Here is a 12,986-nt window from a genome sequence, read left to right on the forward strand (position 1 = left end):
GAAAAAAACTCTCAACGTATCTTATCATTTTCATTTTATATTGACTTAAAGTATAATATATTGCTATACTCTAAGCACAACCTGGTAAGTATTAACCTAAAAAATCTCAAATGTTTTAAAACTTACAAATGCAGATAGACACCTTTGTAGACATATATACACAAACACACACAGATTGTTCATTTGATAAACTGTAGAAAGATTATGTTATTCTGGGGGAAATAAAGAAATTGTAGTAGTAGTATTATCTAACATACCATACTAAGAAGGAAGCCAAATTTTAAATTACAGGTAATCTAGATCAGTGACTGTTCATGTTACAAGACCAAGCATATCATTATTACTGTAGTACTCCTAAAACCGATAATTTATATATCGAGCACTTACTATTTGCCAGGTAGGTACTGTTATAAACCTTGTACATGTATTGTCTCATTTAATGCCCACAATAGTCAAGTATATTGTAATCCCCCACTTTACAGATGAGGAAACTGAAGCATAGAGTATTTATACAAATAGAAAGTAGAAAAGCCCAGAGTTAGACTGAGGCAGTTTTTCTATAAAGCCTCTTCACTATTACCCTACAATTTCCCCCATAACAATAAAAAACTGCAGCCACGAGTAGTTTTGCAGACTGAAAATCTACCCAGGTTAGAATACACAAAAATATGCTTAGAATACACTACACATAAAATATGCTTAGATTCTTTTTAAACTATTAAGTATAACAATTAGTTTCAAATCAAAATATTATATATTGCACTAACTTAACTTTATTGGTAACAGTAACCATACAAATCATTTGAAGGCATGGTCATTCAGATTAACTCCTAAAATTTTTAAAATATCAATTATAATACCTTGTTCTGGGCCGCTGTTCATCTTCAGATTCACTAACTTCTTCACTAACTCCTGATTCCTGAAAATCAGAATCTTCTGAATCTTCACTGCTCACTTGAATTTTAAAAAAATACATAAAATTCTTAATTATTTTTTCAATAGAAACCCAATTCACTTAATTTACCAATGACTTGACATTAAAACAGAGCATTATAAGAACGTCAGAGGTATATATGTGAATGGATAATACATAATATAGAATATATCAGTTAATGCTTTACATGATATACATAAATAAAATTCAAACGTATTTCAAATGTAATTATAAAACTGTGGTTGTACATTAAAATATAAGTATCAATTGTATATGAATTGACAAAATAAGAATAAATTACCTGTCAATAAAATATATGTAATTACCAAAGGTAAATTAATGAAAAAGAAGTTTGGCTATTCAAAACAAGCAAGGTAGGCTGGCCAAGATGGAATAAGATTACAGATTCTCTCCTCCAATGATGACACAACCGAAGAACTCGAAAAGGGAAATAATAATAGGCAGATTGGAGACTGAAATCAAAACTTGAATAATGACCCCTCTACAATTGGTGGAGGGGAGACAGCTGTGAGTGCATATGGTTATTTTCTTTCTTTGTTTCCTGGTTTTGACCAGAAGGCAGGCTAAATTCCAAAGGTATGCAGAGGGTACTGACAACAAGACTGTGAAGAAAATCCCTATTTCTAGCCACAACACCAGGAAATCAGGTTCTACATGTGGAATCCTCAATTTTTTTTTCTCACAATTAATGCAGTAATGGAAGCATATAAAACTCCAGGAGAAAACCTCTTTTTGGCCAGAGGAAGCAGGGCAGAAAAAATACAAGATAAGCTTAGAACATCTTATAGTGCCAGAAAATAAAGCAGTGTTCAAACATGGACAGGCACATGTTGAAAGGACACAAGATTCAACTTGAAGGAGCTCCCAACAACCAAAGCTAGAACAATTTGAGTAATAAAATAAATGGTACTATTGGATTATAATTGGTAAAATAAAAATCTATAAGTCATATTGATTTAAATAATGCAATAAATAAATAGGGGAAGACAATTCTTCCTTACAATTACTAAATGTGGAAGTAATGAAATAAACAGAAAATTACAACTAGGCAAATACCACAGTACTAACGGCTTCACCCAAGATGAATACTAAAATTAGTGGGCTTAAGTATGAGAAGAAACAGAATATATGCATGGTCACAAAGTATCTCCCGATAAAATACTAAATATACACAGAAAAATAATGTCTTCTTCTTTACAGTGGAAAAATACTAGCAGACACCAACTTAAGCAAGTAACAAAAGTTAATCGTGAGAGTAGTAAGACATATTGATGGCTGGGCATGGTGGCTCACCCCTGTAATCCCAGCACTTTGGGAGGCCAAGTTGAGAGGATCACTTGAGCCCAGGAATTTGAGACCAGCCTGGGCAACGTAGGGAGATTCTATCTCTACAAAAAAAAATTAAAAATTAGCCAGGCATGATGGTACACACCTGTGGTCCCAGCTTCTTGGGAGGCTGAAACGAGAGGATCACTTGAGCCCAGGAGGTTGAGGCTGCAGTGAGCCATGATCGCACCACTGTACTCCAACCTGGGCAACAGAGTGAGGTCTTCTCTCAAAAAAAAAAAAAGACATACTGACATCATCTATTCTTGGTATCATGCACTGAAGACACAACATCACTTCTGTGGTATTCTGTCAAAATGCATAATAACCTCAATTCAATCATGAGAAAACATTAGACAAATACATATCAAGGAACAGTTGAGAAAATAAGGAATCAACACTCCACAAGTGTCAAGGTCATCAAAGGAAAGACTGAGGAATTGTCACAGACTGCAGTAGATTAAGGAGACATTATAATTCAATGCAATGTGAGATCCTAGATTGAATCCTAAAGCAGAAAGAAAACATTAGTGGGAAAACTAATCTCTGAATAAGATCTATAGTTTACTTCAGAGGTCATAAAACGGTTTATGTAAAAAGCTTGATAGTAAATATTTTTGACTTGTGGACAACATGGTCTCTGTTGCAACTACTCGTCTCTACTCTGCCATTGTACATATGTGAAAACAGTAAATTAATGAATATGGCTGTGTTTCAATAAAAAGCTTATTTATAAAAACAGGCAGAGGATCAGATGTGGCCCACAGGTGCAGTTTGTAAACCCCTGGCTTAGTTGATAGTATCGTACCAATGTTAATTTCCCGGTTTTGATCATTGTACTATGATAAGGTATTAAATCAGAGAAGCTAGGTAAAAGATACACAGAACTCTGCACTATCTGTGTAACATTTCTGTAAATATAGAATTGTTTCAAAATAATTCTTAAAAAATCTATCATAACCTGAGATCAGAATCAAAGTTCTATTCCAGTGAAAAAATGGGAGAACATAAATGCTAACAGAAATGCTATAAATGGGAGAACATAAATGCTATATAGAATATGTGGGGGGAGAAGGGAACAGAGTTATTGTTTAATGGTTAAAGAGATTCCATTTGGAATGATGACACGTTTTGGGGACAGATAGAAGTGATGGTTGCATAAAAATGTGAATGTACTTAATGTTACTGAATTGTACACTTAAAAATGGGTAAAATGGTAAATTTTATGTTATGTATATTTTACCACAATAAAAAAAACGAATAGTTAAGCAACTGGAAAGCTGGGAGAATATCAAAAACACACATATATCCCTGCATTCACACACAAAAAAATCCTGTAATTAAGTATAATTTTAAGCCTAGTATTAATTTTTCACCCAACATTTAAAAATTTTTGAAATCTACCAAAAATTTGAAAGAATTATTGAATGAACACTTGTATGCCTTATCCTAAATTCACTTATTATTAGCAGTTTACCACATTTGCTTTTTTCCCTCTCTCTACACACACACACACACACACGCACACACCTTTTCTTACACTGAACCATGTGATATTAAATGCGGAGGATGACTTTACCCCTACACATAAGGATACTACCCTACATAACTAAATACCATGATCACATCTGAAAAAAAATTACTATCATCTAATAAAAAGGTAATATTTACAGTTTCAAATTGTCACTAAAATAATTTTGTAACATTTTTCTAATTTAGGAAAAAATTAGAGTTCATATGCTGCACTTTGTTCTTATGCCTCTTCAATGCATTTCAATTTAATTCAACTACATTTAATAAGTAGACTATTCACTATTGATTTTTCCCATCTCTCAATTCAAATTTCCAAATAATATAGGAACACCAGAATTTACAAAACTCAGAAAATCATGCAACTTCAACTATATATCAACCACTATGATCATAATCCATATTAGAAACACAAATATGATGGGATTTTAGAAGTTTACTCTCTCCTACACAAACAAAAAACAACAACAACAAAATCACCTGGGTAATAAATTACCCACAGAATCAGGCAGTAGAAACACAGATCATAGAAAATTCAGGTTTTAATAAAGCAAATCTCAAATGTAATCATATATAATAAAAGGGTCTATATATTGAACTAAGCCTCAGAAGCAAAATCAATATTGCCCCTTTTGTTGAAGAGGCACAGGAATCCATGTTGTGATATATATAACATGTTAAATCACACAGTTCCTTTATAGAATCTGTAAGAGCTTGCAGCCATATTGCAAAGAACTTTATAAGACAGGCCGGGCGCAGTGGTTCACACCTGTAATCTCAGCACTTTGGGAGGCCGATGCAGATGAATCACGAGGTCAGGAGATGGAGAACATCCTGGCTAACATGGTGAAACCCCGTTTCTACTAAAAATATAAAACATTAGCCGGGTGTGATGGCGGGCGCCTGTAGTCCCAGCTACTCAAGAAGCTGAGGCAGGAGAATAGCGTGAACCCGGGAGGCGGAGCTTGCAGTGAGCTGAGATTGCGCCACTGCACTCCAGCCTGGGCGACAGAGCGAGACTCCGACTCAAAAAAAATAAATACATAACTGGGTATATACCCAAAGGATTATAAATTATGCTGCTATAAAGACACATTTACACGTATGTTTATTGCAGCACTATTCACAATAGCAAAGACTTGGAATCAACCCAAATGTCCATCAGTGACAGATTGGATTAAGAAAATGTGGCACATATACACCATGGAATACTATGCAGCCATAAAAAAGGATGAGTTTGAGTCCTTTGTAGGGACTTGGATGCAGCTGGAATCCATCATTCTTAGCAAACTATCACAAGAACAGAAAACCAAACACCGCATGTTCTCACTCATAGGTGGGAACTGAACAATGAGATCACTCGGACTCAGGAAGGGGAACATCACACACCGGGGCCTATCATGGGGATGGGGGAGGGGGGAGGGATTGCACTGGGAGTTATACCTGATGTAAATGACGAGTTGATGGGTGCAGCACAGCAACATGGCACAAGTATACATATGTAACAAACCTGCACGTTATGCACATGTACCCTACAACTTAAAGTATAATAATAATAAATAAATTTTAAAAAAAAGAAAAAAAAAAAAGAAAAAAAGAAAAAAAAATAAAAAAATAAAAATAAATAAATAATTTTTAAAAATGTATAAGACAAGTAGTCACAAAATGATGCACTATTATTTATTAACATGAAAATGTCCATAACATATATTAATTGTATATGCGTGTGGCAAGAACTTCCTCCTCATCTTTAGTGAATAACTCTTGCCCAAAAGCCCTATAAATGTTTAGGATTCCAAGACTATGTCCTTAGCTTTCCATTTGTAAAACATTACAACTCCACTGAATAACCTCAACTATTTTTGTGATATTGTACATATACCATGAAAACTCTAAAAACCTGACACTCATTGTAGACTTTTCCCTTTCATATCAATTAAGAAGACCTAACAATTCAACCTCCTATAAGACTTAAGTCAATCTTCCTCTTCTCCAACAACCCCATTTGTTGTTATGTATATTTTACCACATCAACTACAGCAATACCTTCCAAACATTCAGTGCCTTCATTCTCACTGAATAATAAAGAACTAATCTAATCATATGATATCTTTGATTAAAATCTTTCAATAGGAAAAAAAGTGGTCATGCTGAGGTTGTGATTCTTGGGTGTTAGTAATCAACACCTTGTTCCTTGATCTGGGTGCCCTACGTTTTCATCAAGATGTCTACCTATTGATAACGTGCACTTCTTTGTACATATATTTCAAATAAAACATTTTTTAAAGTGGTGGTAATCCTCTATGATTATACTAAAAACTGCTAAATTGTATACTGTAAATGGGTGAACTGTGTGGTCTGTGAGTTATATCTCAATATAGCTGTTATACAAAAAGTTTAAAAATAAGACCAGTACAGTGGCCCACGCCTATAATCCCAGCACTTTGGGAGGCCAAGGTAGGTAGATCACCAGAGGTCCAGAGTTCAAAAATAAATACAGTAATTAAAAAAATACATTTTCAATGGCTCTGCATCCTTTAGAGCCTATTATATTTCCCAAACACTTGCAAAAATGCGTTCCTATTCCTAGGTGGCAAAAAAGAGTTCATCTGCCATCCATGGGTTGGGTACTAACAATAGTCTTCAAAATTTACCCCTAGTCATCAAAAAGCCAAACAACAACAACAACAAAATTCTTTGTACTTTTTGTTACCCAAAATTCACAGGCAAAATTTACCCAAATTAATTGCAACTTCTACCCTTCTACAGGAAAGCACTATGTTTTTGCAGTTTTATATGCAATCTTATACTTTCTACATAATGTTTATTTTATTAAATCATATTTACTTCTCTTTATAATCTAAAGGTTAAAAATATTCTTTGTGTCATCTAAAGTTTCTGGTTTATCTTCCCACTCTAAATTATTACTTTTAATCTCATGTGATAGTATACCTGTTGCCAGTGTACTGACATTTGCTTAATATAGTTGGTCAATTGTTTGAGTAGATATGCTTAAATTTCTTTCTTTTTTTTTTTTTTTTTTTCTTGGAGACAGAGTCTCACTCTGGGGCCCAAGCTGGAGTGCAGTGGTGCTATCTCAGCTCACTGCAACCTCCGCCTCCCGGGTTCAAGTGATTCTCCTGCCTCAGCCTCTCGAGTAGCTAGAACTACAGGTGTGTGCCACCACACCCAGCTAATTTCTTGTATTTTTAGTAGAGACAGGGTTTCACCATGTTATCCAGGATGGTCTCAATCTCCTGACCTTGTGATCCACCCGACTCAGTCCCACAAAGTGCTGGGATTACAGGTATGAGCCACCGTGCCTAGCCATATACTTAAATTTCATTACTATAATTAGTTTACAAAACCAGCATGGATTTTTTGGTTTTTATTTTTGAGACAGGGTCTCACTCTGTCACCCAGGCTGCAATGCAGTGGTGCAATCACTGCTCACTACAGCCTTGACCTTTGGGGTTCAGGTGATCCTCCCACCTCAGCCTCCCAAGTAGCTGGGACTACAGGTGCACACCACCACGCCCAGCTATCTTCTATTTTTTGCAAAGATGGGGTTTCCCTATGTTGCCCAGGCTGGTCTTAAACTCCTGGGCTCAAGCAATCTGCCCACCTCAGCCTCCCAAAGTGCTAGGATTACAGGCATAAGCCACTGTGCCTGGTCCAATATGTTCTTTACATTCAGCATTAAAATGTCTTACCCTTTCTTCTGTTTCTGCCTTTGACTTCTTTATGCTCTTTAGGCTTTGTCTTTTTTTCTTCTCCAGATTCTCCATCACTCACAGTCAGTTTGTGCCTCAAAAGCCTATGTCTGTATCTTGGCTTCTTAGATTCTTCAGAATCTGAATCTGACTCAGAATTGATTTGATTTTTTGCTTCTAAATGAAGAAAATAAATCAATAAAACCTTCTTCAGTCTTTAAAATGTCTTGTAAATCTATCTGACTCAGAATTGATTTGATTTTTTGCTTCTAAATGAAGAAAATAAATCAATAAAACCTTCTTCAGTCTTTAAAATGTCTTGTAAATCTATTTTGCCTGTTGACAACTACTGCAACTTACGAAAAAAATCAGAGTTATACACATACTTTGGTATCATTGGTGTTATCAGGTAATCTCACACATCAGACCTGACATATTACTATTATTAAATATTGACTAAATATCACCTATATATTTATAGAACCTTTTATAAGGTATAAAATATTTTGCTTTGAAAATCATCTGTTTAGGGCCTGGCGCGGTGGATCACGCCTATAATCCCAGCACTTTGGGAGGCCGAGGCAGGCAGATCACTTGAGTTCGGGAGATCAAGACCAGCCTGATCAACATGGAGAAACTCCGTCTCTACTAAAAACACAAAATTAGTAGGGTGTGGTGGCATAGGCCTGTAATTCCAGGTACTCGGGAGGCTGAGGCAGGAGAATCACTTGAACCTGGGAGGCAGAGGTTGCAGTAAGCCAAAATTGCGCTACTGCACCCCTGCCTGGGCAACAAGAGCAAAACTCTGTCTCAAAAAAACAAAAACAAAAACAAAAACAAAAAACAAAAAATATCTGTTTATTGGCAGTAACTGATAAAATTAGAGTAACTTCCATAATTATTACAAGATATTCAAGAGAAGTCATGGTAACAAAGTTTTAAACATTTTCATGAACTCTAAATGCTTGTATTAAGAGATTTCTTTTTTTTCTTCTTCTTCTTTTTGAGATGGAGTCTCGCTTTGTCACCCAGGCTGGAGTGCAGCAGCACAATCTCGGCTCACTGCAACCTCTGCCTCCCAGGTTCAAGCGATTCTCCTGCCTCAGCCTCCTGAGTCGCTGGGACTACAGGCACGCGCTACCACACCCAGCTATTTTTAGTAGAGACAGGGTTTCACCATGTTGGTCAGGCTGGTCTCAAACTCCTGACCTCAACTGATCCACCCGTTTTGGTCTCCCAAAGTCCTGAGATTACAGGCGTGAGCCACCACACTCAGCCATAGTAAGATATTTCTTGGTCAGATATTCTTCAAAGACTAAATTAGTCAAGGAATCAAACTATGACATTATAAACTTCTCTTTGGGGAGCTCACCCTCATCTCCTGGGTTTTCTTCATTTTGTTTTCCAGTTCTTTTTTTCCCTTCTTCTGGCTCATCATCTGAAGATCCATCCTCATCAGAGGAAAGATTGGCTTTAATTTCTTCTAAAAGCATCTTCTTGGCAATTCTTGAGAGTAAAAAAACAATAAAAAAAGAACTATATATCTGGGGGTGAAATATACCAAATTAAAAACAAAAGCAGACTTCTTGGCATCAAAATAGAAATAAATGTGCCAATAGATTTTATATTGTAAATAAACAATTAGCAAAACCATGTTTTAACCTAACCTATAAACAAAAACTTTTGAAAATGTTCTTTACACTTATTATTTCTCAATTTTATACAATTCTGCAATATACTGAAAACTCTGAAGGACATATTCTATTGACTATTTTTACTAATTGCAATTTGATGCTGGATAACCTTCCAATCCTCTATTTGCTTTGCTGACATCATCCTACAACTACAATGTCAGACAGGTCAACAATAGTAAATGAACTTGTTCAGATACATGGCATTCCAAGATAAAACTCCACGAGAGGTTTAATTCAACAGCAAAATATATTCTTGGAAAACCAATGTGTAATAAACCACTATATAATAACACCTTGCCTCAAACTAGAGGATGATAGTTTTGGACCTTAATTTCAATGTACTACATAAATTCTGTTAACCAGATGAAAGTATACACAAATGTTAAGTATTGCAGCAATAAATAATCTCTAATAATATTCAAGACAGGGGAAAGAAGGGACATGATTGCTATTAATTACATACATGGTAAAAAGAACACGAATTACCATAAATGGGTTACTTTAAAAAAAATAGTGCAGTTGTTTCACTCACAACAAAATTTCTCAAGATGCTCCTCAAAGACCAATTTGCTAATGGAAAAATCAATTACTAAAAGCATAAGAAAACACTACTTTTACTGTTAAAATAAAATATATTCCTAGGAAATCTCCATGTTTGTAGTCAAGAAAAATAACTGAAAAAGTAAAATAAAAGCAATCATACAGCTTTTGTGCAAGACAAGATGTTTTGATAAGTCTGGGTATCCTTTCAATACAAATTCACAAATCACAGTAACAAGAAAATAGTTTATAGGAAAGTTCAAAAAGAAGATGGCATGATCCTGACAGTCTGCCATGAGCTAATCTGTATGGGATAAACATGTTCTCTGCAATCAGGACTGACTCTCTAGCTAAGTCAAAAACTTGTAGCTGGGATGATGGAACATTTGTTATTTCTGGATCTGAAACCCCTCTTTACACTTCTTAGCACACACCCACATTTCAATGAAGAATTCATTCAATGGCAGGAGATATTAATGCATGTTAGCTGCCTCCTAAATTTTATTTGACAGATAGATTGCTCATTCTATTCTTATTCAAAGATGCATAGCAAAGGCATCTAAATAGACTGAAGCAAAATAGCAATCACTTCCATAAATGTTTATTATATGCCTTTTGGTGCTTTCTCCCTCAAACAGATGGATCAGAAATATTTAGACAACACAGAGAATCATCAATTGCTAAAGGAAGGCACAGATGCGTTTGTTTTTCTGAGGATTTCTGCCCTGATTTGTATTTCAATAAAGTGAAGATTAGACCACACCAATTTAAATCTTACTAAAGTTGAGCTATAAAGTTTTGCTCTTACATTTCTAGATCAATGGTTTGCACACTGTAAGCTTTTCTAAAATGGGACAAATACAGGGTTGCCAACTTTTCATTTTGCCAAAAAAAGAAGTTTAAACCCAAATTCCATTTACTTTCATCATTTTATAAAATAAAGACTATTTACAACATACCCTCCCCAAATTAGGAAACAGTTTCAGAATAAAGGGAAACCCTTTAAATTGAAGAAATATATCTTTCTGGAAAAATTCTCTAAAATCATCTTTTTAAAAAAAATTTCAGCCAGGCGTAGTGGCTCACGCCTGTAATCCCTGCACCTTGGGAAGCAGAGGCGGGCAGATCACCTGAGGTCAGGGGTACGAGACTAGCCTGGCCAACATGGTGAAACCCTGTCTCTACTAAAAATACGAAAATTAGCTGGGTGGGGTGGCGCGCACCTGTAATCCCAGCTACTCAGGAGGCTCAGGCAGGAGAACTGCTTGAACCTGGGAGGCGGAGGTTGCAGTAAGCTGAGATCATTGCACTCCAACCTGGGCAACAAAATTCCGTCTCAAAAGAAAAAAAAATTTTCATGGATGTTTATTACAATGTTGTCTGCAATAGCAAAAGGTGAGAAAATGTTTAAACATTCAATATCAGAAACTGATTAAATAGTATTATCACATGATTATCCATAAGAGATAGAAATTAAAATGATACTCTAAATAAGATTAATATAGAAAATATTTATTAATATTAAGTGAAAAAGTAATTTATAAACCACAATATAGTTCTATTTTATATATAAAAAAAAAACTTCTAAAATTTGTATGTCCCTAAAAAAGACCAGAAGACTCTAAAATAAAATGTTAGCAGTAAATTTCTACGTCTGGCATAGCACTTTTTTTTTTCTGTTGGTATATATTAAAACCATCTTTAGTAATACTACACTGTCATTTCTCATGAACCAGAAGAAACTTCCTCAAACTAATATGAATAATGAATTTTGGGACGAATAAATATGTGTGTGTGTGTGTGTGTGTGTGTGTGTGTGTGTGTAAAATATATCAAGCATTGAACACTAGATTAGAAATGGAAAAACATAGGTTACTTGCAAGTACAAGGAGATCTCATACCACTATTTGAGTTGAACACTAAACAGCCAACAAAAATACAATTCCTAATCTAGTTACTTGAAAGGCTAGTTCAACAACATGATTTCAGTTTGTGTTTACAAGTTCGAAAAAAGTCTTTAAAAAATTCTTATTAACTATAAAGATTTGGTTGTTAATTGTAGGAAATCACATAATTTTTCTTCTTTCAAGTCCTAGTCTCCAAAGAATATGTCTACTAAAAAATGGAAGGTCACAATATGTAAACCTACTTAATGCATTCTCAAGTTCTGGATTGTCATTAGACTAAGAAATGTGATGTACATGAGATAAGATACAATTGCATACCTATTAATAAATCATATAAAGTGAAATCAGATCCACATACTGTAGAATTACAACTTAGCGACAACTTTCAATAAGATCATAACATATAGAACAATCATAGTACATTCAGAAGCCAAAAAATTACAAACTTCAGGTCATTTTTCTCCAAATCACAAATTATATACAGAGTGATGGAGACTACCTGGCTAAAGGTTTTATTTTTGCTCTTTTAACACCTTCTGTCCAAAGGAAAACTTAATTTATAGCTATGTAAATTAAGCCCTAAAAAGAATAAATTGAATCATTTTGCATAAGTTATTACTGAAGTCCAATATGTCAAAGACCCAGTCTACCATAAACCTAGCCTGTAACATAATAACCTACATTTCAAAATTAGAACTTAATTTAATGGACCTAAGGGCTGAGGCTGACCTTCAACCTGAGTAGTCAGCAAGCATGTTGAAGTGAGATGTGTCCCATCTACAAAGCCTGCTGTGAGATGCTTTAAAGGGAAACTCCACTACCTTAACTCTGGAGTCACGGGCCACAGAGACTTCAAGGATATCATCACTTGAGAACCAGCTGAGGCTGGCAAAGCATCATTTTGGAGGCCTCGGCTGGACCCATGCTGGTATGCATGTGATGGATGTATAGTCATGATCCCTAGTTGATTCTGTTTGCTCTGAAGTTTCCTTTCTTGAGGCTTTCCAGGACGATGTACTGCCCCTGGAATCTCAATGCTCAATATTACATCTTGGGGCAGGTGTAGCATCCAAAGCAGTCACGACTCTATCAGAAGCATTAGAGGCACAGGCCGTGCCACTCTTGTGGCAGAAAACCTGGGCAGAGCCAGAAGTAATGGAGCCACTCCTCCATTTTCCTGAAAGGGAGGGAAGGGAGAGGGGGAGAAAGCAAAACAATATGGGAGGAAGGGTAAAAAACCCACAAACAAACAATGATCGGAACTGGCGCATGAGAAAATAAATAGGACCCCAAAACCCACATATACTAAGTCTTCCAAAGT

At 35.4% G+C, this 12,986-nt stretch overlaps 2 protein-coding genes across 45 annotated transcripts in view; one reads left to right on the forward strand and one right to left on the reverse strand.

The window, feature by feature from the left end:
* The window catches only part of LOC126946324 (cytochrome c oxidase subunit 7B, mitochondrial), a 1,159,743-nt gene that overhangs the window by 916,599 nt on the left and 230,158 nt on the right, over positions 1-12,986 (forward strand). Inside the window, exon 1 of one of the 36 annotated variants that reach the window (XM_050776465.1) lies at positions 3,348-3,351. The exons of the other annotated variants lie outside the window; for them this stretch is intronic. The gene's annotated coding sequence lies outside the window, so the exon portion shown is untranslated. Of the gene's footprint in view, positions 1-3,347; positions 3,352-12,986 lie in introns of those variants that run through there. 36 annotated transcript variants of the gene reach the window in all.
* Positions 1-12,986, reverse strand: part of ATRX (ATRX chromatin remodeler) — a 283,723-nt gene that overhangs the window by 157,436 nt on the left and 113,301 nt on the right. For all 9 annotated transcript variants that reach the window (XM_050776271.1, XM_050776280.1, XM_050776277.1 and 6 more), the window contains 3 exons: positions 8,897-9,030; positions 7,525-7,701; positions 861-954 (listed from right to left, as the gene is read on the reverse strand). In XM_050776271.1, coding sequence (XP_050632228.1) covers positions 861-954; positions 7,525-7,701; positions 8,897-9,030 — 405 coding nt within the window. The remainder of the gene's footprint in view (positions 1-860; positions 955-7,524; positions 7,702-8,896; positions 9,031-12,986) is intronic.

The sequence above is a fragment of the Macaca thibetana genome, chromosome X (genome assembly GCF_024542745.1).
Source record: "Macaca thibetana thibetana isolate TM-01 chromosome X, ASM2454274v1, whole genome shotgun sequence".
In the NCBI taxonomy this organism is placed as follows: Eukaryota; Metazoa; Chordata; class Mammalia; order Primates; family Cercopithecidae; genus Macaca; species Macaca thibetana.